This window comes from Columba livia, chromosome 3 (assembly GCF_036013475.1).
Source record: "Columba livia isolate bColLiv1 breed racing homer chromosome 3, bColLiv1.pat.W.v2, whole genome shotgun sequence".
NCBI lineage: Eukaryota > Metazoa > Chordata > Aves > Columbiformes > Columbidae > Columba > Columba livia.
In genome coordinates, this window is record NC_088604.1 from 50483120 (window position 1) to 50508608 (window position 25489).

Below are 25489 nucleotides of genomic sequence, written 5' to 3' on the forward strand. Positions count from 1 at the left end.
GAGACTGCACACCTGCTCCCACATGTCTCTAAGTGCAGGCCTCAATCAAGAACAGAAAAATGCAGCAAGTCCTCCCCAAGCCTCTTAAGGTTGCAAAGAGCATCTCAGAAGTTCCAGATGCTTTGTGTCTAGAGAGCACATCTAATCTACAGAAGCTCAAGTAATTCATTTTAACAGAAAACCCCCTGCCCCCTGCCCAAATACTCTTCCCCCATCCTTGCAGAAGTCAGCTCAACTGAACTGCAGCAAAAAAATTTAATCAGATTTTTCAATACAGAGTTGGACAAACCCTAATGGGAATCTTACGGGTAGTTTCCTGGCAGGAAGAACACAGCACTAGTACACAGGAATTGAGAAATCCCACTAGACCTTCCCCTGAACATTTCAGAATCTAACCCTTATTAAATTTACCCAAGAGTCCAAACAGAAGAGATTACAATATAAAATAAGATGTTCATGCAGATTAAACTAAGATTTAAAAAAAACAAAACAAACATACTGAAAAGGCTTCAAGAAAACAAAACTTTCCTCCTCTTACATATTCAAGTACTCCTAGTTTTAGTGAAAGTTATTCTCATTGGAAAAATAAAGTCAAATTAGTCAACACATGACATGCCTTCAGAGGAACTTTCAGTGAACAGAACATTTGGACAGAACAAATGCACAAGTAATTCAAAGTAGTGCATTGGAATTTTAACACTAATGAATTGTTTAGGCCACAGACCACAATCCTAGAATTTTATGGAAAAAAGAGAATAGGTTGTTTAAAAAAAACCTAACAAACAAAAGTACTACAATTTATTTTCTATTAAAAGAAAATAATAAAAAAGAGATTGGGTAGCAATACAGGTCTGCATACTTCTGTGCTCACTGCTCTGAAATCTTGCTGCCAAAGCCTGCACACTTCATTAAATGTCAACCTGTAAGACAACTGCTGTAGATTGAGAAAGAAAAAAAGAATGAATGCGTGCACTTAGGTCTCTGTTTTAATTCAGGCAGCAGAACAAATTAATGAAGCAAAGGAGAAGGCAGGCCACAAAAATCTTTCTTTTTAAGGGGGACAGTTTTATGTTGCTCATAGTAGTTAAAAAAAAAAAATAAAAAAAATCATAATGGGTTATAAATTAAATCCAAACTTTCAGTGCCTATCTTGCAAGCTCTGAAAGGTGACCATACACAAACTTAATGAACAGCAAACTAATCACTCTTTTGGGTAGATTCTGAGGTGGGAAAGGTTCTTTGACAGCACAAGGTATTTGACCACAGGGCATTAAACCTTTAAGGTTAAAACACACGTTCATACAACCACTGTATACCAACATCTCACCCATTTATTCAGCCTGTTCAAATCTCACGTTTGTGTGCACCCCATGCAGAAGCCACTGACATGTGAAGTCGATGAAAGCAACACAGCTCAACATGTGTTTGCCCACTGGCCATTTAACTCCACTAGCTACCCGTAGCTCAATATAAGTCTGCTTAATTTCTACAGAGTTCTTCCTCTTTGTAGTTCAATGACGGACAAAAGACAACCAAGTACCATTTTTTTTTAATAAAGATAAAATTACAAAAAAGGTAAAATCAGCTCAGGAAAGGCAAATTACTTTAATAGATCAGTTTAGACATTTAACGTAATAACTCACATCCATTTTTAAATACTATTACATAAAGCATGGTGAAGAAAGAAATTTCTGCCTCATAATTAGAAAACTCACAATACAACTTGCCAAAAACCAGAACAAAGCCATTTGAAAATAAATACGGTCCATGCCAAATAGTACAAAATGAAATCAGCAGTCTCTCTCAATATGAAAACTTTTCTTCTTTTAGGTATCCTCCACCTCCAGTATTATGTTCTCCAATCGATGACAGGCTATCGTTTGTTCAAGGATTGCTGAGCTGTTCTGATTTTGCTCTGTACAAAGGCAAAAAAAAATATGTTAAAATATTTCATTTTTTCAATTATCTGTTTTAGAAATACAATTTTGAACTACTACTCTCATGACTCTAAAACATTCAGTATTATGAAGAATTCTAAGTGATCTCTACAGAAATCAACACTTTGTAATATTTTAGATTAATAAACACTCTTCAAAAAGGTGACATTCATTATTAATTAGTTAGTGTTTACCCTTTGGCATCTGTCTTTTCACCACTGCTGTCCTTGGATTTATCCTCCTCCTTAACATCTGAAAAAAAAAAAAAACAAAAAAACAACAAGATTTTCAATACAACAAGATGCAAGAAAACCTTAAGACTACAATAAAAAAAAAGCATGACCAACTTATATTTTTTTGCATATATTCCTAGCCGAGGAGAAGTAGCTTTTAGAAGAAGTCACTGGTTACATATAACATACAGTGTTAAATCCATCCATCCAAAGGAGTGATCCGAGCACAAAACACCTCAGGGCAAGTCTCTCCTGCCTGGCCATGACGATGGTATACAGTAACGAGACCTGATTTCTCCTCAGCTCCATGGGGTCTTACAGCCCTGAGATGTAGCTCCTGTTCTTGGAAAGGTCAAGAGTCCTTGGAATTACACTAAACCCAGAACCCTACTCGTTTTCTGTTTCACAAAAAAATAAAAAAACAACAAAACACAACACACCACAGTTGGCTCACCCCACAAAAGCAAACAGGATAAAACTCTTTGTCTAATATATTTAAAGCAAGAACCCCTTTTTATCCTTATTTTCATTAACCTATACACATTCCTGTTTTTAAATTTCAAGTTTGTGGGGAAACAACAATAACCCTTGGCTGAAAATAGTATTCTAGTGTGAATAGCTGTATCTTAAAACTGATTAATTTAAAATAGAGATGCTTTAAATATGCTGGAAAAAATAAATCATCATCTCAACAGCTAATTAACTATTAACAGCAAATGCATCTTTCTCCTGGCAGAAGTGACATTGGCAGTTGTAAAATACAGCATGAAATCACAGCCAAGTCCCACCTGTTTTTTTGTCCTCTGTCTCTTTTTTGTCTTCCTCTATCCTGGCTTTCTTTGCTCCTTTCTTATGATCTGCAACATTTCGTCGTCCACCTTCCCCTTCATCTTCAGAATCTGAAAATTCTTCATCACAGGCTATGCGCTTATCAGATGCTCGAACTAGGATTCAGAGTTGTGAAATTAATTGAGCATAAAGTCCAACTACAACAGGCCTAATAACAAAAGAACTATCAAATTAAGAATGAGTAATAACATCCTATAGTCATTTAATGCTGATGAACTAATTATGGATAAAAATACTATCTTTCATGATACTCTGGGACTCTCACAACGACTTCTGAAAATAGCTTTACAGAGACACTTGGGAGGGTGGGAGTATTTGTAACATGTATCAAGAGAATTTCAAATCCTGAAAACTAAATCACAGGAAAAAACATCATGGTTTCAACAGTGCACCAGTAAGAGGTTACCGAATTACTTCAGTTACCATCAAAAAGTTAACTGTAGCAGAAAACTCTTATCTGTAGCTCATGAATGACTGTCTATACAAAGGCTAACAGTGATAGAGTGAAGGGTAGTGAGTATGGAAAACCTCTCTCGCAACAAAAACAAAAAGATTTTTTTGAAAACACAGTATCTTACTTGAGATCAATGGGGAAGAGAACATAACTTTTTTTTGTGAAGGGCAAAAGGCAGAAGCCAAGTCCTGCATACCCTTAGCTACACAATTCATCTGAGACCTCTGGAGTATCTACTCTAGTTTTGAAATAGTCAAGACTGTTTCATAAAATGAAAAAAAGCCATGTTCTTTCAGCATGTTTTTAAACCCCTTTAACAGGTTCGGATTTGTGCACAGATGCCACGCACCTTAAGAACAGCAAAACTGGCAGACTGGTGGCAAAATTACTCAGGGGAGAAAACTGCCAGTCTTCCAATACTGCACTACTAGGACTAAGGTTCTGAACAATCAAATTTAAGACTCTACTTGGACACGCTCTTTCATGAAAACACATTTCTTACTAGAAATGCGTTTATCTGGATCTTCTCCATCCTCGTCTCCACTATCTTCATGAACAGCATCTTCAGGAATGGCCTGCATCTGTACACCAGGTGCATGAGGTAACATACGCAGGTTTTCAAATAAGCGTTGCCTGCAAATAACAGACAAGGAAAGATATTATTACACAGAGTAACACTTCCTTGGACTTTCAATTTGATTCTGAAAACTCTGCATTCAAAGTTAACCTGTTTTGCTTTGTAGTCATTGTTTCATTTCCAAAAAAAAAGGCATGCCAAGTTCAGAAAGTTTTCCGTCTCTAACAAATCATTAGCATCCAAAGTATACTTGAGTATCATTTGCTCTGAACTTTTTAAACACTTATTTCAATCAACTTCAATTCCCCACAGGGTCAGCACAAGTACAGCACACATGGGCTGAAATGGGTGACAGTATTACACTGTTTTAATAAGCTAGAGTATCAAGCAGGATAATAAACTATCCTCTAGGTTCCTTAGAAAGCAAGCCAGACACTTAAAGCATGAAGACTTCCACACTGTGTACAGCAATGACTGCAGAGTCAAAAACGATCCATCTGAATAAGATTCCCTATTGGCTGTTTCAGGGAGAACAGAGATAATTTCTCTCCTGTCTAAGCAACCTGATGCGATGGACCCCACACTCCAAAGTACTATGTGCAGGAAAAGAAAGGACATTAGGCTCCACCTCCAGTAACATTTAAGGCCAGGCTGGACAGGGCTCTGAGCAACCCGATCTAGTTGAAGACGTTCCTGGAAACTTCAAGGAGATGACCTTTAAAGGTCCCTTCCAATTCAAACCATTCTATGATTCTTCTTGGACTTAAAACTGTCATTCCAAATAAGCCCGAGCAGAGAAAAAGGCGTGGCAATCATCACATATTAGCTCTTGTAACAACTATCTCAGTATCCTTCTGCTCAATTTGAAGAGCTAAATAGCAACTGGTGATTTTTTGGAATCCTTACAGTCTCTGCCTCTGCTCAAATCACATGATCTGGCAAAACAATTTTGCCAATCCAGGGAGTCCCCTAAAGTTAGGTCTCTGTGAAAACATACAACTAACTGAAGGATGATTCCCTGAAACAATGGTTCATTGCTCTTTTTGTGGGTGCTGGTACAAGTATGTGAGATTCTATCTCTGGCAACAGAACACACATAATCCATGCTCAGGCAGGTGTTATAGAGCAAGCAAGTTTTACAGCCTACTCACACCACAAACACTCAACAATACACAATATACAGCAAGCAGCCTGGTGGATCACCAGCTAGCGCACTATTACTACAGAGAAATTTCGTAGAATGACATCAATGAAAAATAGGGTTTCTTTCCCCCCTTGCACATTATTAAAAACTAAACCCCTTTCCTTTGATTGTGATTTATGTGTTTGCGCTATGAACACCACTCACAGTCTATACAGCATCCACTTCAAATATTAGAATTTTAACTGCTTTGGTGAATTTTGCAGTTTGACAGTTTTACAGATTATAGCAGTACTGGCAAACTTATACAGTTACTTCACATCTCTTTTCAGCTATTTTTAGTAACCAAAAGAATTTCTGTGCGCCATTAACAGCCCATTAAACTTTAAGTAGGGGTGGGGGTTTATTCTTTTAAACCCAGAGCAGGGATAAGCCTCAGTAAGCAAAGAGTACTCCAGGCTAACTGATTTTCTCTTATTAGTTGAGTACAAGATTGTATGTATGCATACACCATTTGTGGAGTAAAATACTTGTTTACAATCAAACCTTCAGGATGTGAGGAGGAATAAGCTAAGTATCAGAAGCAGCACAGGCTAAAAACGCAAACCCACTATAGCTTGGCAATGAGCACTTCTCAAATCTTGTGGATTTGTCAAACCACAGTCACTCAATTGCCTGCACACGTATCACTATCCACAGTTCTGGATGTCCGAGCTCACACGTGACTTTTTATTTTCACAGCTGACAGCTACGAAGAACGACAATATTGGTTCATGTTTAGACACAGAGATGAGAATTAGAAATCCTAATCATCACCAGCTTCTTTCCTGATGTGATAAACTTCCTACAAAATTAGAACGGGAAGCCAAGTAAAACAGTAATCTCTTTAGTTGCTGGAAAAAGTGAAAATCCAAGCTGGGTCTTAAAATTTTCATATTTATAGCTATAGGACTTCATATGCATACACTGCTATTTTAGGAACAGGCTTTTAAAAAGTAACTCTTCTGACAGAAATTAAAAATATGTCAAACCTTTTCAGTACTTCTTTTTAGTGTGTAACAGAGAAAGGGGTACAGTTTTCAAAACTGCCTAGCAGCTAAACCTCTGAAGAAATCTGATCCACATGACCTACTTGATAGGTAAGGTAATTGCTACTTACTTGATCTTCTCCATATATTCTGGAGTATTCTGATTTGTCATATTTGAAGGGCTAATATGAAGCTTGAAGTCTGGTCCAAAATACTCAAAGTAGTCATTGTATGGCAACTCTGTAAACCCAAACACAAAAGATAACTTTGTGACCCAAAAAGGACTTTAAACATTCTAAATACATCAGTAGCTTTGACAGATTTTCAGTTAGAGAACTATCAGACCTAAAGCATTCAGGCAAGCAATAATATTTAAGTACCATCTGAACTCTTCAGTGTCTTCCTCTAAATTATTCAATAAACAAAATTAAATCTGTTGGCAAAATACAAAGAGCAAGAGAAAGTTCCACTGTAATAATGTTAAAACATACACTGGAACAACCTAAGTAACAAGTTTGGTAAAATAATTAAAAGTGCTACATCTGCAGAAAAGATCAACTGATGATTTCTTATAGCTGCTTTCAAAGCTAGTCCAGTTTGCAAAGTTTAGGTGAGCCATTCGAAATACTCCTTCAGCAAAACATGCAGCAGATATTATTAGGCTGAAGTTCACAACTAGTTCAATATTGAGTGCTGTACAGTGATGCCCTTGTCTGTCTGTTCCCTCCACTCCAGTTTTTGTATTTTCAGAGATAATGGTCCCCCGACTGGAACATCTAGTCTCCAAAATAAAGATGGAGAGTCCATATCAAGGAAAGTCTCAGTAATTTATATTGAACACAACTGTATCTTCCCAGATAAGGTAACACAAATCTAAAAAACCTAAAACCCTTAAGAAATAAAACACTGAAATCCACTTGTAATTGAACCCTATGTCTTTTTTCTTCCTTTAGGAGTATTACAGAATAAGCAATTTGTGAGTTAGACAGAAAGGAGACAGGAAGATTAACTTGCTATTGCAACATTTCAAGATGCACTGTTTCTTCTCAGGATAGATTAAACATGACAGGAACCCACAAAGTTGAGAGGAATGTTAAAAAAAAAAAATCCAAAAGACCTCATATATATCCACTGAATTGGACATACTAATGGAAAAAAGTTCCCAGATAAGGAAAAACTGTCTCTTCAAAAGCTCCAGTTGGCAACAAATATATATATATATTGACATGCAATATGGAAAGTATACATCTTGAAAGGTACTGTCCAAATATTCTTTTCTCACTGACAGCAGCATTCCACTTAAGTCAGATAGAAACACTATGACTCCAGCAACAAATACACAAACAGCAAAAGGTTATCAGCAAAAGTTGCAGTCCAGCAGGAAAACTGCCATGACTAACATAAAACTGGTGTTTGGACTGGTTTGTTGCACAAAAAGGCATTCTAAAAAACACATCCAGAAATATATTTGGCCAGAAATAAAGGGAGTGCAGGAGCTTCGGGGATCTTCCTCAGAGAAACTGCTTCACTATGCAACTATTTGAAAGAATAGAAAGTTCACGATTTCTTCTTTGGTTTTCCAGTTTTTTAAGATAGCTTGCATAGTCAAAATTGAGACAAATGGAAGAGTGGAAGTCAATATACTTTCACTTACTTTTAAGCCACCTATACAATGAAGAAACAGTTATGTTTTACTATGTAAAATGGACACTTGCCTATTGATTGATTACTTGTGAATACCATGTCTGTGGGACTCAGCTTCACAGATCTGCACTACTACAATCAAAACACAGTGTATAGTCTATCATACTGATGACATGCATACTATAAAAAGTTACAAGTAAGGTTCTGTCTTACATGTTTTAAGTTTTCCAAAAATGATCCATTAATTCAAAGCTTTTGCTAAAGCATTAAAAAAGCCCCAAATGCTTAAGTTTATTTAATGCATAAGCTACTGAAAATTTATTGACTAAATTGTAACAATAGCTTTCTACATAGATTATTCCAAACCGATGCATTACAGTTAGCAATAGGAATATTTGCTATGTGTCCCTGATTATTGCTTAATAAAATAATAATTTGGGTATTAATATTTACCATTAGGAATTTCACAATCTAAGGCAACAGCAGTTTCATACGTCCAGCATCGAGCAACATTACGAATAGTATATCCTCCTCCTCCTAACATCAGCAATGGCAAGTTAAATGTCTTTACAACTTCCACGCATTTAGCATGACCTGTCAAACACAAAAAGAGTTGATAATATATGCAAAATATCCGTTAAACAGAAAAACATATAATGAAATATTTAATCAGACATGCAGTCACACTTAACAAGTAAGAATTGAGTTGATTCAAGTAAAACAGAACTGTCTCCCCCTAGAGCTAAGCACCACCTCACAAGAAGTCAAAATCTACAGGTAAGAAACATACAAAATCAACTGAACATTGTCCACCCCAGTCTTCAGAAATTTTGCATGACGGTCTATTGCTGCTGTTCTGAAATTCTCCTAGAACACTGAGTATTTTGTTTTTTCATAACTGATGTCAATACCCAGTGACAAATCCAGGGACAATTTCTCACTCAAATGCAAAGGAGGAAGAAGGAAAACCAGAAAATCAGTACTTGGTCCTTTCTACTTCTAATTTTGAACCTGTATTAGGGGTTACTAAGTCTTGCTTACAGAAGGAACTGGTGCCAAGACAGTACACACTCCAGGGACATACAGCATACTGAAAGGCATCTGTAGCAGGCAGCAGCTCTCTTGATTTCCAAGATATGTAAGATGGAAAAAAATCTGAGCTGTATAGGCAACTGAAGTAGCTTTGCCACCTGGTGCAAATCAAAAAAAGAACCCTGAAACACTGCAAACTCAACAGATACTGTACTGCAATTTGTTGCCTACAAAACTCTAATTGCCTCATTAAGAAGACACAGAAGATGAGTGATTCAAAGAGGCTGGATTCAAGGCTTCACAAAAGTTCAATACACATTTAACATTTGAGCACTTAAACAGAAATAATAAAATATAATAATATTTGCTAAATTAATATCTCATCCCAATTTTAAGAATCACTCTTTTGGGTAGAAATGTAAGTAATACTGAAATAAATTAATGCTATGGAAGTTAATAAAAAATGGCAGTTAAAATAAGGCTCAGTATAACAACCACCACTATAAATTTAACAATGGAGTGAGTGGTCTCACTTCAGTAATACCTATTTTATGCCCAAGATGGTGTCTGATGTTTAGTATCTGCAGTTCTACTAAGTGAACCACTAGTTATTTGCCCATCATATTAAGTGTTGCAAGTTGTTGTCATCCTATCACTCCAGAACATTCCTTTAAAGTTACAGAAAACATGTGCACAGAAGAAAAGGAATCACTTGATTGGAGAGGAAGAACATGGAAAACCAAGCTTAACTTTCTTAGATGGAAAGAAAGAAAAAGGCAGCTTCTGGGTTTCTTTTGGCCATCCTTGTACAGCAAAGAAACAAGTGATTAATAACAGTAATGAACAAAATCTTTGTGATCCCAGTCCTCATCATGAAAGTGATAGAGGTTTCTATTAAATAAAAAGTTACAGACAAACACTTTTACGCTTACCTTTAACAGTAAGATTAAAGCATCCCAGCCTGTCACCAGACAATGAATCTGCTCCACACTGTAATACCACAGCACTGGGCTGATACATCTCCATTACTTTGGATATAATCTAAAACAGTAAGTTGTTAATTCACATTAGAAAAATAAATCGACAAAATAAAACCAGTATCTTTCCAGAGCTTAAAAAAAAAAAAAAAAAAAAAGTACTCACTGGTTTGAATATCTGTCCATACGATTCATCATCTATACCATCCCTCATTGGAAAGTTGACAGCATAGTATTTGCCTTTTCCAGCACCAATGTCCTATAATCAAAGATTCCAAATGCTTTATTACACAGAAACACATGATTATATAATTGAAAAAAGTTACACAATTCTGATATACTATTTTGTACCATTATTCATGTCTGCGTGGGGAAAAAGCGGCGAAGAACCTTACTTGATCCCCCATTCTCTCATAAAATCATTCTGGAGCGCAGGAATTGTAAACCAAGACTAAATTGGCAGAAGACTACATTTTTTTTTAATTGATAGATTTAAGACAAAAAGACAAAATGTAATCGATCCGTTTAGCCCGCTAAAACTAGAGAAACAAAAACAAGCAAGAAAACTGAAAAGATCAAGGTGATATGCATGTTTTCAGTGCTGTACAGAAGGTCTGGATTTAAGAAGGTTTTAAAACCATATTCTTTGCTCCAAACGCAGGATGAAGAACTAGCTGCAGCAAAAGGGAGAGAAGAAAATCAGAGGCAACTTATAGGTGCTTTTGAAGCAACTGAGACTTTTTTAAACAAAAAATTAACTTGCAGATTATGCTCAGATCCATCAGGTGACAAGGCAGGAACTGTAGTAGTCTATCTAACCAGACCTTCCTGGACAACACATGTACTGAAAGGAAAATGTTTGGAGAAAAAAAAAAAGGTGAATAAACCCTGAATCCATCCACTTCTGTTTTTATTTGTAACTGATACTTGCATTGGTTATAAATTCTAAAGAAACAACATAACATTCTGGTATTTGCCCATTCATCAACTGATCAAATTCCCTTGGAGAACACAGGCCTCTAAGTAGCACTACAGTATGAACTGACATATCTACTTACATCCAGGACAGCATCAGTCCTATGATCTAAGATGTACAGAAAGTCAAATAACTTACTAAGGACACTGGAAGTTCAGACTGCACAATACCTTCAGTAGAAAATGGATGAACGCAGCTGAACTAGACAATTTCTGTGAGATTCGGCTACACTGATAGAGCTGAAATCACAAAATCATCAGCTGATGCATGATTTGTTTCTGCATCAAATCTGACCAACAAACTAAAGAATAACAGAAACAAGCATGAATGGAGCCCACTGACAAAAACAAACATAAGATCTGGCTGTTGAAGTTGATGTAAATCAACAGTAATGGCAGATCAAGTTGAGTAGAAGCAACCAGCACAACACTGGTCTCCAGAAGAAATGCTGACTTTTCAGAGAATTAGTTCTCCCTTTAGTTCAATTAGCTTTGCAAGCTCTGGAGGCAGGAAAAGGTTAATGTTTGTTTATGGGGATGTAATAATCACATTAAAACCTACTGAAGTCTGTATGCAAACAACATTCACTTCAAAATACTAGCTAGCAGCACAGAATAAAAGTTATCAGGCCTGAGGTACTGCCTGTCACTGACACTGTGCTAAAAAAATCCCAATAAAATACAATACTCTTCTATCTATTTCAACTACGTATCTTTAAATTCTTTGTCCTGGGTGTAGTGAGGTGAAGAATCCATAAACTTCTCTGTCAACGGGAAGTGCCATTTCTAAAAAGCCAAGATAGCTAACCCTTCAAAAAAATTCTAGTGAAATTCAGCAACAACAGCTTGTCTTTATAAACATCCTGGTCTGAGCTGCTTTTTGTTTGAAGCACCACTACCACCTTGTGGCCAGTCACGTTAAACTACAAGCATAAAAACAATGCCTAATGTGATTTCTACCTAAATAAATCTAACAATTGTAGTAACATTCAGCTCCAACCACACGAAAATGAGCACTTAGCACCCCACTGATTTAAAGCGCAACTTTAATCTACTCCTGTGTCCTCTGGGTATCATCAGCATGCTGGGGAGCGTACACTCCTGGAATATTAGCAGAAAAACGTATGCGTGCATCTCTAGAATCAATATAAAAGTAGTAGGAAAACAGTGAACTCTTTCCCAGCACAGAAGTTTTGTCAGTAAACTTTTTAGAAGAGTTTACATTTTTTTTTTTTTTTAATATGTACAAGCTAAAGGAGAAAGTTGCTAATACCACAGGAATGACTTATTCTGGGAGTGTCTCTGATAAAAAGGTATAATGTAAGAGTTTGAAGCTAGGAATTTGTTAATCCTAATACTTGAAATATTCTTTCAAATTGCAAAATGGAATGATTTCCTGTTTTAATGGACAACAGTCCAACATGAGGAATGATTAACTAACTTAAAATTAATATGAAGGGCCAGGAAAATCAGTTTCCATTCTCAGCTTTGCCAAAGATTCTATAACAGGTTAAATTATAATTATTCACAGGCCAATGCTCCCTCCTTCAAGCTAGCTATAAGGCTTAGCATAGTCTGTGAGGCACGCTAAAGTTCTTCAGTAGTGAGCATCGTAAGAAGTCAAAACACACTTTATGACATAATATTTCCAAAATGAGCCAGCTGTATTACTAGGCAAATAGCATACAGTAAATTAAGGAGGTTATAGCAAGAAGGGTGTTGGACTCTTTTCCCAAGTGACAAGCAATAGGACGAGAGGAGGTGGCCCTGGGTTCCACCAGGGGAGGTTTAGATTAGATATAGGGAAAAATTTCTTCATGGAGAGGGCTGTCAGCTGTTGGAACAGGCTGCCCAGAGATGTGGTGGAGTCACCATCCCTGGAGGTATTCGGAAGACACGCAGATGTCTTCTTGGGGACATGGTTTGGTGCCACTGTTGGGCTGCTGGTTAGACTTGATGATCTTGAGGGTCTTTTCCAATCAAAATGATTTTATGATTCTATGAAATTCAAGTTACAATTGAAGCTCTGGCATAAAGTTATTTTAAGATTTGAAGTAAGTTTTGAAGCCATGTGATTTCCAAACAGCTACTTTTCGCTGTATATATAGAACTGAAATGTATAGATAATGATTATAAATACACCAGGTTTCCAAAATCTCAGTGAACTAAATTAATTATATATTTGAACTAAATTTTCATTCAATTTATCTAGAAGTGAAGGTGTTCATTTCATGTAGAAGCAAATAATTTACTTCCCCACTAGGCTGCATTTTTTTCTTATGTTTCTCAACAAACCTATCACTCAAGACTAACTTATTTTCTGAAAACTTACTGAAGTATATTATTACTGGACACAGCTATTGCAACCTAGTACTACAACAGTATCTACCAGGAAGAGAATAAGAGGAAATTTATCACCTAATAAAATTTCATGTTCAACCTTACCCTAAGGTCCCCCGTGCCTGGAAAATATTCACCATACTTATGGAATGATACTGTCATCACACGATCTGTGGTATAAAATGCTTCTTCGACACCATCACCATGATGGATATCAATATCAATATACAACACTCTTTGGTGATACCTAGGAAGAAAATAATGTATGAGGAATCATCATTATCTATTATGTTCATAATATACTGGTATCTAAAAGGAAAAATGAAAAAAACAACCAAACACTAAAATCCAAGATTATGATCATTTTGATTATTTTGATTGAAGTGATTATATGCTCTTAGAATTCTCAGTACAGTTCAGATAATAATGAAAAATAAGTTTATCTTCATCAAAATAAGTATTTTAAGTACATACTGTATTTAGTATGTACCCGAAGCTGTCTCACTCTGTAGAATCAATACCTTGTATTTCTGTTCACATCACTTTCTGTTGTTCACATCTGCTGAATTTGCCCCTTTCACAGGGCATTTCTTTCTGTGTTCTAAATAATTACCAACACAGCCTGCACTAAAATTTCTCTTAGTGCACACTTCAAACAGCATAGTGCCAGGAGCTGGAATAACCCATGTTCCATAAAGCCCACAACAAATAAATTTAAATATTTGTTTTACATCAACTTTTCTTCTTCACCTCTGTAACTTATCAAGGTAGCAACATCCTTACTTCCAAGCGTATCACACTATTAGCATGAAATAACGACAGTACTGCTTAGCATCTCATTAAATACTGCAAGTTTCAGATCAGTTCATTTGAAATTAATAAAGAAAACAATTGTTCAAAGCCTCAGACCATTGAAAACAACGGTAAGTACCCCTTATATTCTATGTTGTTCAGTAAAGAAAGTCTATCAACATTAGAAGACACATCTTCATCATGTTTTGCATAGTGCTATAGAATGTGAGTCTAAGCAGCCATAATTTCAGGTAGGCTAAGATTTTTCACTTAACAAGACACTGAGCAGGACAGTTTCCTATAGTTACATAACCCATGACTACTTGAAAGCTTCCTTCCTTCACATGCACTTTAAGCTAAAAAATTCCAAGACTGGACCACAGAAAACTATATAGCTTTTCTTAGATTGCAAAGACAGATCCTCCAAACATGCAGTATATTAACATGAATGTCTTAATTAACATGTTAATATTATCTATTTGTGTAGTGTCTTTAGAAACATTTTTCATCTTTAAAAAGCACTTCCAGATCATAGCTGCCTCCCCCATCCCTCACCAGCAGACTCAGCTGCTCCATTCCTAAGAGTCAAATACCTAGAATATTTTTTTGTAAAAAATGAGATTTATGTGTTACTAGAAAGGATACAGTCCTCTGAAGCAGTACAAGTAACATTTGGGATATGAAGTTTTAGTGAAGCATTACTGTTTGAAGTTAATTATTATCACTTTTTCACTACTCCTCTCATTTTTTTATTTTGCAGTCATAGCAGCACAGCTGTTATTTCATTATTTATTCATAACAGCCACATTAATTCATGTAACAATGCAAGGAAGCTCAGTGCATGATTGTCCCTGGATAATCCTGTTTGATTTAGTAAGGACTCCAATGACTGGAAACAAGCAGGCATATTGAGAAACCAAATCGGTGCATGATTGTGAGCATAATGACTGCCTTAAGGGATCAGGGCAGTGATCCACCTAGCCCACTGCTCTGTCCCTATAAGTAGCAATGGCAGATTAACATTTACAGAAAGCATGTAAACCTGTCCATTTTTTTGAAGTCTGCTGCCCTAGTACTTCCCCACTATCTAGAGCTAGAGTATATGGAGTTTTACAGGCTCCACTGCTGCTTGGATCTTTAACATCCATTTACAGACTTCTTGTCCATTATTACGTCTAACCTCTTCTTTGAATCTGTTGTTGCAGTCTGCTTCCTTCCGCCTCCTGTAGCAGCAAGTTCCTGAAGTTCACTATTCTCTGTGTAACAAAGTACTTCCTATATGTCTGTTTTAAGCATATCTCTTATTAGTTATATTTCAGCTTGCCTGTAATTTAGTTTAAACTTCTTGCTGAAGCCAAATCAGGAACAGCTTATAGTTTTCTTAAGTGAAACTGCATAAGTTTAACATAGGCTATGAAAACTCATTGAAATAATAATTAGAATTCGTATCTTCAAACATTTAAGTATTTGAATTTGACACTTTCTATAATTTTATCTTGTTCTCATCATAAACTTACTTCAATAATTCAAGGATGGCAAGCACTATATCATTGACATAACAGAAACCAGATGCCTCTGATTTCTTGGCATGATGAAGTCCTCCAGCCCAATTAACAGCCATGTCTGTTTGTTGTCTGTTCAATTTTACTGCCCCAGCTGTAAGAAGACATACACAAAAATGAAAGGAAATGCAGTCAGAAACTTCTGAAGGCCTTGAAATTTATTACAAGAAATAGTATATTATTTTTAAATAAGCTGATATTAGATCTGATCTCTCATCAATGCTGAGATAGAGACTGTCAAATATGAGATATATCAAGTAACTGATAAACAATTAATTAGTAAAAAACCCCCTTATGTTTGATAGTATATTTAAAACTGAAGCAAAGTTTTAAGTTGCTGATACAAATATAATAAAGTTACAAAATAGCTGGCAAACAATCTGTGCTTACCCACAGAGCCTCCAGTCGACAGCTGACAAAACTCAAACAGGCCATCAAATACAGGACAATCTTCTCCAACATTAACTGTGTAAGAAATGCATTACTTTTCAAAACCACCATTCCAACAGCATTGCTATATGCATGGATAACATAGATGCAATGCATAGTTCATTCAGCATTTTAACTACCCGCCCATGTCATTTTTGTCAAGCTAAATGTTAAAACACTGAAAACAAGGTAAAGTCTTTATTATCTGACTCTGATCTAGCTCTTCTTTTTTCCAGAAAGCTTTGTCTCCTCATCAGCAAGAAAATAGATAATTTTTAGATTTTTTTTTAAGTAGTGCTGATTAATACAGGCCATGTTAAGAAATATAATTTGCTGAGAAGAATGTATCATAAAGGGGTTACAATACTGCCTTTTAAATTGATATAACAGCTGTCAAACTGCATTCCTAACAGTACTTTGAGCCTATTCCTATAATTAAAGAAATAAATTTAACAGAAAGGGTGAGCAGTGAATAATGTACAATTTTTACTATTTCCCTCCAACAGGATTGAGTAACTCCTTTTCTTGACTTTAACACATTTTCACACATTGATTTTTAATTCTCTTCTAAAAGCCATTCTTTTTCAGAATGATTTTGCATTAGAACAGATTTTTAAGACACTTTTGCAAACAGCTCATAAGTGAAGTTTAATCTGTGCATTAGTTTACAGAGCATTATTTCACATCTAGAATAGACCCTGTGAATAGGGAAGCAAAATTCCTTACATAAGGTTAAAGAACATTTCTGCCAAGATGGCTGCTTTTAATAGAGAAGTCCCAAAACTAGCGTAACTAAATGCAGGCACATGCTACTCTTGTTACAATATTTCTCTAACCCACCCACATCATTAAGCCATGTTCATACCTCTGTACTATCGAATATTCAGCTTTAAACAAGGCTAACCAACAAAGTACATACACATAGATTTAGCCTCATGTTGACACTTACATCTCTGCATTTGCTTGCTGTACTCAGACATATTGTCAGGCCTTATTGATCGGAGAAATTTGATGTATTCATCACTATGGTACTTGGTCATTTCCTCAGCAGTAGCTTTGTGGGGTCGCTGATAACAAGTTATAGAAATAATCAATGTTCTGCAAAATCAGCTAATAATTAGCTAAAACAGACAACTTGAAGGATATCAAATCTACTTTGAATGGAGAAGGGTGAAATTTATAACAGTACTGTTTTAAATAAAGCAAGGGCTACTCTCTTGTTAGTATACAGCTTAATTAGTTCTTTGTGCAGTTAACCCAATGTCCCCCCAACACTCCACCCCCCCCCCCCCCGTCATCAAAATACTGGTGAAAAGTCTCTACTGGGCCTCTATATCACTTCTTCCAGACATCGAAAACAATCTGCAGTCCTCACCAGTTATAAAATACTGCTTCATTTCTAAGAGAGCTCTGAATACACTATGCAAGTATTTTCTATTTCCACTTCCACTTCACTTAATTTGTGTGAGAATACTTGAAGCTGTCTAAAAATAACAAAACTAGTGAACATTCTTTTGCTCATACTCACATAAATTTCCATTTTTCTGTACAAGCCATAATTTAGCAGCAAGTTGTGGGTCATTCGGATCCTATGAGGTTTCATTGGATGCCCCTGTCCATAGTAATAGTTTCCAATATCACCTGTCAATATTACACAAATGAACAGCTAGTCATACCATAAAACAGCTTTTCATTGCTAGTTAGAATTATTCCCAGCAGAAAGCAGGTATGGTGATTGAAATAATAAAAAAAACAACCCACACACACCAAACAAAACCCAAAAACAACAACCGCCACCCACTAAACTGATAAAGGAAATAATCTATTTCAAAAAGGCCATGATGAAAATAAACTGCCTATAAAAAGTTGTATGTCAGAAGCAGAGGGCAAAAAGGAGGCCAAACGCCTTTACTACAAGCAGACAGTAGTAGGGGAGCAAAATGCCTACAAGAAATGTTTTCAAATCAAGTGTGAAGAAAATAGTGCACAGGAACTAAAGAATAAAGAAATGGGAAGCAAAACTGGAATTCACAGGAGAGTAGAAACTATTGATGACACAGCCATATTATACCACAATATAGGCTGTGGTAAAACCTACTATTTTGCAGGAGCTGATTTTAAGATATCACCTTCAGCCTGCCCTTAACTACTAACTCTACCAGTTACATTCCAGAAGTTAGCTTCATATCTATTGCTGCAACCACATGCACAAACATTCCCCAGACACCTGCCACTAGGGATCAACAATAGTTTAAAAGAACCTTGTAATCCAGATTAGCCTGGCTCTGCCAAACTGCAGAGAAACTAGACACATAATTAAAATAACTAATTTGATACAAACTTCCAAGAAAAGAATGGCTGCTATCATGGGCTTGTCAAGTTTTCTCCTCTTGGGTACTGTTAGAACATATGTGCCTCCCCTGTGAACACCGACATTCCCAAGAGACAACTCATTTTAACCAGAACTAGTGGTCCATGTTTCTGGAAACACAGACAAGCCTAAATGGTATGTCCAGTTGTAAACAGCTTTGAGTTGGAGAATTCCTAATAACTCTTATTAATAGCATCTCTTTTTTGACAAAATTTCCTGGCAAGACTAATTAACTTTACCTTCTTGAAATTTTTACTTTTCTTTCACATCCTCCAATATGCTCTGCCTTGTCCACTTCGGACAAAATCAATACTATTTTCACAGTGTCATACTATTTTACAAATTCTGGTAGGCAGAGGTAAGAAGAAGCACCACTACATAATGGCTTCAATTTCTTCAACATGAGCTCCACCTCAGGAGGAAGGGAAAACGTAAGCTCACAGTAGCATCACCGACTATACAGAAAAGCAAGCATTACAGTAAGATTTTAAGTCTCAAAGCATTCTAAAATCTATCTTTTAAAGTGACAAGGAGAATAACAACACTTAGGAAAACAGATAAAACTTCATGTAATGTAAAATGAAGTTATGTAGAAAAACAATCACTTAGCACCTAACTTAGTCATCCCACAACAACGGATATACCAAGTTTTAGCACCAAGTTAAGAACTTTGAAGAACTTGGACCTACCCTAATTAAAGTATTTAAGTGGAAGATTAGCACTTGTTATCAGTTATTAAGACCTGGAGTCTTGCAAATACTTCCCACAGGCCTGCACTTTTTGTTACATGCACATCAAGAGCAAAAGGTATTAAAAAAGTATATCCACACCCCTTCCCATCAGCAAAAATATTTTCAAGCATTTTACAAAGCACTACCTTACAAATTTGTTGTTCAGGAAAGATCTACCACATCTTTGAAAACTAGTGACTGGTAAAAGGAAACCAACCATTTATTAGCCCTACTTTGTTTTGTGAAGTTACTGTTAAATCACAGATTCACAAAGCTCCAAGCTAGTAAGAGCTTAAATTTTTGAAAATTAAGTCAACAGTGACTTTTAACAACACGATGCCTCTGAGGAATCTTCATTCCAAATGCATTTGCGTCTTAAAGAATGTGTATGTATCTCATACTTTTTTTTTTTTTTAAACAGGTAATTTAATTTTAACTATTTCACCTTGTATAGTCATTATCACTTACATTTTACTCAGAATGCTGATGAATACGGAAGTAGACAACTATTAATGATTTTTTTTGGTGTTATGTAAAATGCAAGATTTTGTTTTCCCATATGTAAAACAGTAAAAACACCCCAAACATTAACAAGCTTTTCAAATATACTTGCAACAAATACGTCTATATATTGCAATAAATCAATTAAACATTCAAAAGATAATAATATTCTAGATACCACACACTGCAATATACACTTTAAAAAAAAATCAATATATTAATCATACCTTTTAACTTTCACTTTATTTTTTACCAGAAAGGAGAACTTTTAAAAGAATTGTCAAGTTACAAAATTTAATGGGAGTTTATTTAATCAAATAGAAGACCTGTGCAGGAGCATCTGGTAGAAGCATATTGATCTTTCCATGTTAGAGGTCAGCAGTAATGATTAACAATAAATATTGATATAACACACCTTAGCAACAGGCAATACCATTTACATCTTCCAGGTCTTAGCATCACCAACAAAAAAGGGTTTTGGCATTAGCCTCGATGAAAAACAAACACACAAACAAATCTCACAAAAACCAACCAAACAAAAAATCAAACATATGGACAAAAAGCCCATTACGTTTCAAGGGACTGTTGCAATGTGTATGCTGACAGGAGGGGGGAAGGAAAAGATACAAAGAGGTTCCTCTTTCTTCTTTAGCACCTTGATTTCCAGTCAACATCACATCACAAAGTGACTTATATTGGAGAAATCCTGTGATGAAAGCTAAAGTGTCAAAAGTCTCTCCTCCTTTACTCAGTGAAGGTGCCCTTCCTGAACAAACACTTCATCCCCTGGCCCTGAAACATATGTATCTCCTCTTCACATATCACAGTACTGGAATACTTTGGAGAGAAAGACAGAGTGTACCAAGAATTAGTGTGTGCAGAGATGGGACACCTCCCCCACTAAAGTGAGCTAAAAATTCCTGCACTTAGTGACAGACTAACTCTGACTAGCATATACATAAATATGAGAAATGGGTACAGTGAGGCCAAGAGCACAAGACTAGTATTGCAGGTAGCATGAGTACTTGATCCTCAACTTGTTAATACAAAGAAAATAGTCACACATAAGTGTTACGAGCATATTTTATATCACTCATCAGTGTGGGTGCATGTGGAAAGTGCAGAAGAAAAGAACATAACTGAAAGAGGAAGGGGAGGGAAAAATGCAAAGTAGTATAAGCAGAAAGTTGGCAAATCTATTGATGTTTCACAGCAAGGCTTCAAAGACTGAAATTTACTGTTTTATACCAGTAAAAACATCAGCTTAATGGTTCCCATCGAGAAGTAATAACTTAATCTCTGAAAAATTGAGTCCTTAACTAAAATCAGATGAAATAAGTGTCAATTTAATGCTAGCACAAGCTTATGGTCCTGTGCTTTTCACCACGTCACACAAAATGTGATACCAAGAAATGACTAGAAGACCTGCCTGAAAATTCATTTGCTACATACACTGTCAGGTTCTGGATTCAAATATATTAAAAAAAAAAATTATTTCTCAATCAACTTGCATAAATTCTAGAGAGATATATCAAATAAAATCAAACTCACACGATTCCTTTTGAGAGCTTAAGTTTTAGACATTCACTTCTCCAGCTAAGCCTTCAGCAAGGTCTACAGATGTTAAATAATCTAATACACAGAAAAATACAAGAGGCTACATGCCCTCGGGGAACTTCAGTTATGTCTGACAAACAGAAAATGAACCAACAAAAGCTGCAACATCTCCAAAAAAAGCGTGTTAGTGTCTCTAGTTACTAAGATATATAGAAAAATAACACATTTGAATTAACATATTACAAAAGTCTCAGTGGCCTGAACAAAGGGGCAAGATATGACTTATCTTTTGGTACTTTGTAACTTGTAAGGTACATTACTTTGTAACTTGGATAAATTATTATGCACACTGACCATATCTGTTTATTTTAACTATGGTTACCACGAAATCATGAGGCATTTCAGAACTGTACTAAGTGCAGAAACATAACTGCTACAATGAAAAACACACCTAAAAATCTTTACAGCAGTTACATTTGGATTGACTTCTGCAATACTAACGGGTGAACTCATGTAAAGATTAATCTTGAAAAGATCATCAGTGTCTGATCAGTTTGACAAACAGCTATTCAAACAGGCCTAAAATTACTGCACTAGCATTTGAAGGGTTGGGGTTTTGTTCTGGTTTTTAAAATACGACTGGCAAAGTTCTAACTACTGAGCAGAGGGTGAACACCAACCACCATGTTTGGAAGCCACCACACAAAGCATTTATCAGTCTTCATGAAACACTTTTCAGTTCAAGCTTACATCTGCAGAGAAGATAAACTGCAAACGCTAATGTACTTAAACAGTTCTGAACATAGCAGCACATTGCCCTATTAAAACAGGTTTAGTCTCGTCTTTATGGGTCGAACAAACCACATTCTGATGGAGATCTCTCAAATTTTTCATGAAGGTAGAGACTTTTGAACATCCACATTAAATTATGCATAACGAGCAATCTAAACAATATTGCTGGTGAACTGGCATGGAATAAATACACTTATTAACTGTAGCCATGATAGTTGCTGCATGATTCTCTAGAATTGTGCTTTGCTCTACAGGAGCAGAGAGTTGGAAAGACCACTTGGGTCCTGTCCTCACTGCTGTGGGCAACTGTACAACATGTACCTGTTTGGAAGAGGCCGCTGAACTACCTGAGCCTCATGTTGCAGATCGTGACAACAACCTGAAGACACATGGTAAGAGGCTAAAATAAAAGCTACAATATCCTTCCATATTTAGCATGGTTCTAAGCAGTGTGAGCAACAGACTTCACTAAGCTATAGTCATATATACATATATATAAAGACTAGAAGCAGTTATTAAAATATTTCAGCTGAGATGACTGAAGTATCTTAATTTGTACATTTATAGTTCTTCTCATAGTATATTGGCTCAAATTTAAATAAAATTCTTGTCTGGAGCATGATGAGCAATGCAAATTTTGCAAAATGGATGTGGCTGACTTATAAACAAACTGCAGAAAATGAAATCAGGCTGTTTCTATACAAAGTTTATTGGTTCTAGGTACACTCTGAAGACTTAAAACTGGTAATTATCAGAAAACATTAACAGCAACACGGTCTAAGAAGATCTGGAAAGTGACAGACTAATTTGAAAAAGTAACTTCAAATGACAATCACACTGAGTTTCACAAAAAGCATGTAGGAATTTACTGCATCTCAAAATATATGCATATATATTACTCTAATACATTAACACTTTTTAGTGTATACTTTTACAGGCACAAAGTGAAAGTATGTGTGGAGGGAAAATGATGAAAAAAAGGCCATTTACTTTGGTTATGACATGCCTTGAGCATGCTTGAGGTATCTTTGTAATTTTTGTTTTTCAGTTATTTAAGGCTGCAAACACTCCCCTTACTTTGATTCAAGACTTCGCTGGTACAACACAGTTACAAGATACGCAAGAGTTGCCAGTTGAACCACAAATTAGTATTAGCAATATTTACTGCAAGTATTAACTCTAAAAGTTCTAGTAACTTTCTTTCCAGAGGAAGTGTAAAACAACTGTTGGCTTTGCCAACAACAACAAAAAAGACATCAAAATCATTCCAAAGCTGTTCATTTTTGTCACAGATAAAGCATTTTTTTAAATCACTTTCACAACAGATATTCCTTTTACATTATTGTTATCTACATTTATTCTAGCAAGATATGAGCTAAAACTGCTTTTAAGTCGCCATTACCCTGCCACCTGAAAACTTCTTCCCTCTCTAGTTTCTCCCCTCTCTTCACTAGTACAGCTTTTTGTCTGTTAAGGGAGCCTGACACTAGCACTCAGTACCAAAATCCAGGGATTGCAGAAAAACTGAAGGTATCAATATGTCCTTAAGTACAGCCGCCAGGCTTCGTTTAATATTTTCCTTAAAAAGCATATTTATTTTAAAAATGCAAACATTTGCAGAGAGAAAGCTTCTAAACTATCATCACAGTCCTCCTTTCAACAAGGCAAAAAGTGATTCCTCTTCTCAAAGAAAAGAAAGATTCCAGCCTCACCAAAATTATCCCTAACTAGGGCCTCCTTTCCCCTTTAGGCTGAACAAAGAACCAGAGCTAGCAACAAAGAGAAGGGGGCGGCAACCACCACTCTGCCTCCTTTAGTGTGGTTAAAAAAAAAAAAAAAAAAAGGCCCCACAAGGTCTGCCATTTCTAAAGAATGGCAGATTTGTTACAGCAGCAGATACCTTTAATATCTTAGTGGGTTTAGCCATCCATCTTCATTTCCAAAATGGTGAAAACACCAAAGCAAGACGGCAAAACAGCCTCAAACCTCTGTCTCCTGGCTACTACCAACACCAGTCTCAGATGCCAACTTAAAGGACTGTTACAATAGAAGGCAATTAAAAAAAAAATCAGATCTCTTAACTAATCTGACCAACGAGTTTACCCTCCCAGTACAAAAAATGAAAAGCAAATGCAAACTCAAGAGGAAAACGAAAAGTTCTCGCTGCTGTGGTCACAGAGAACCACAAACAAGTTGCTGCAAATATCTGAAACTAAGCACGAGCTTTATGTACTTTTTCGTCGTGACTTACAATGCAGATCACAAGTCACTCTGTCCTCATCAGACAAGGGTGCAACTTGGTAAGCCTGCAAGCAACTCAAATTTCAGTATTATTAAACACCTACACATGCAGCTTTTGTGTTTTGCTGGAGGAGAGGCTTCTGGCAGCCAAACCTCCACTCTAATGCATGTTCGTTTGAGGTTGGGGGGGCAGAGCCCCCTCCGCACAGCAGATCTCTGCATGAAAGCCAGAGAAAAGGGAAGGCCTCAGCTCAACAATCACCAGGTGCCGAAGGCACACATGGCCTACACTTTTTTTTTGCAGGGGAGGAGCCAGACTCGGCAGCGACTCCAACGCCTCTATGCTTGGCGAATGAAGGGGAGTGTCTCAACTTTTCTTCTTTTTGGTGGGGAGCGGGGGAGTGTGTGTGTGTGTCGGGGAGAAACAATAGACGTAGCATACACCGCCGGGCCAGGCAGCTCCCCGACCCGCACCTCGCCCGGCTCCGACCGCCGCCGCCTCCCCCACCCTCCCCGATCCCCGCCGCCCCTTTCCCGTCGTCCGGCGGCCCCCGGGGCTCAGTCTCACAGCGAGGGCCGAGGGCGCCGGGCCGATAGCGGGAGCGAGGCATTGCGGCGCAGGTGGAGGCGCCGGAGACCCCCGGGCTCTGTGGAACCGAGAGGGAGAACTCGTTCCGCGGGGGAGGGGGCGCCCGTAATGGCGGGGCCAGGGGCAGGCCGACCCAGGCAGCCGTTACAGGGGCTCCCCCCACTCACACACACGCGCGCTCCCGCGCCGGCCCCGCTCACCGTCATAGTAGTAGCAGACTTTCTTCTTGCCGCCGCCCTGACTGTACGCCATAGGGCTGCCGCGCCGGGGCCGAGCCGGGGCTGGGGGGAGGGAGCGGGAGGTCGAGGCGAGCGCCGAGCCGGCACGGAGGGAGGGAAAGAGGGAGGGGGCGGACACGGGAGAGCGGGAACTCGCGACGCCGGGCCACGGGCAGCGCGAGCGGGCCCGATCATCGGTAGCGGGAGGGGGAGAGCAAGCGGGAAGCGCCCAATCCGCTGCCGCCGGGGGAATCGAGGGAGATAAGGAGGCAAAAAGGAGGCGTCCGAGCAAGCAAGGGCTCTTGCCTGCTTGTCACTGCCCTTGTCCCTTAGCCGCACACAAATTCAAGCAAGAAGCCACCGGAAAATCCTCACAATCGAATTATTGGAGAAAGCTTTTTCCTCGCCCACCCCCACGCCGCGCAGTGGTACGGTCCGCCGGCGGGCATCGGGCTCTGTCCCCGCCCCTCAGCGGAACTCTCTGGTGCATGCGCGGAGTGGCTGCCCGCTCCAGCCCCG

General features: G+C 37.5%; 1 protein-coding gene across 1 annotated transcript; it reads right to left on the reverse strand.

Moving 5' to 3' along the window:
- Positions 1-1533: 1533 nt before the first annotated feature.
- Positions 1534-25197, reverse strand: HDAC2 (histone deacetylase 2). The gene is made up of 14 exons (XM_065056699.1): positions 24953-25197; positions 17499-17611; positions 16920-17037; positions 15932-16006; positions 15497-15635; positions 13293-13434; positions 10039-10131; positions 9828-9936; positions 8317-8457; positions 6351-6459; positions 3976-4106; positions 2959-3114; positions 2132-2189; positions 1534-1915 (listed from the first exon to the last, which is right to left on the reverse strand). Exons 1-14 carry the CDS (start codon positions 25002-25004, stop codon positions 1885-1887), a joined length of 1467 nt encoding a protein of 488 aa, XP_064912771.1. The 5' UTR covers positions 25005-25197; the 3' UTR covers positions 1534-1884.
- Between the last annotated feature and the right edge of the window lie 292 nt (positions 25198-25489).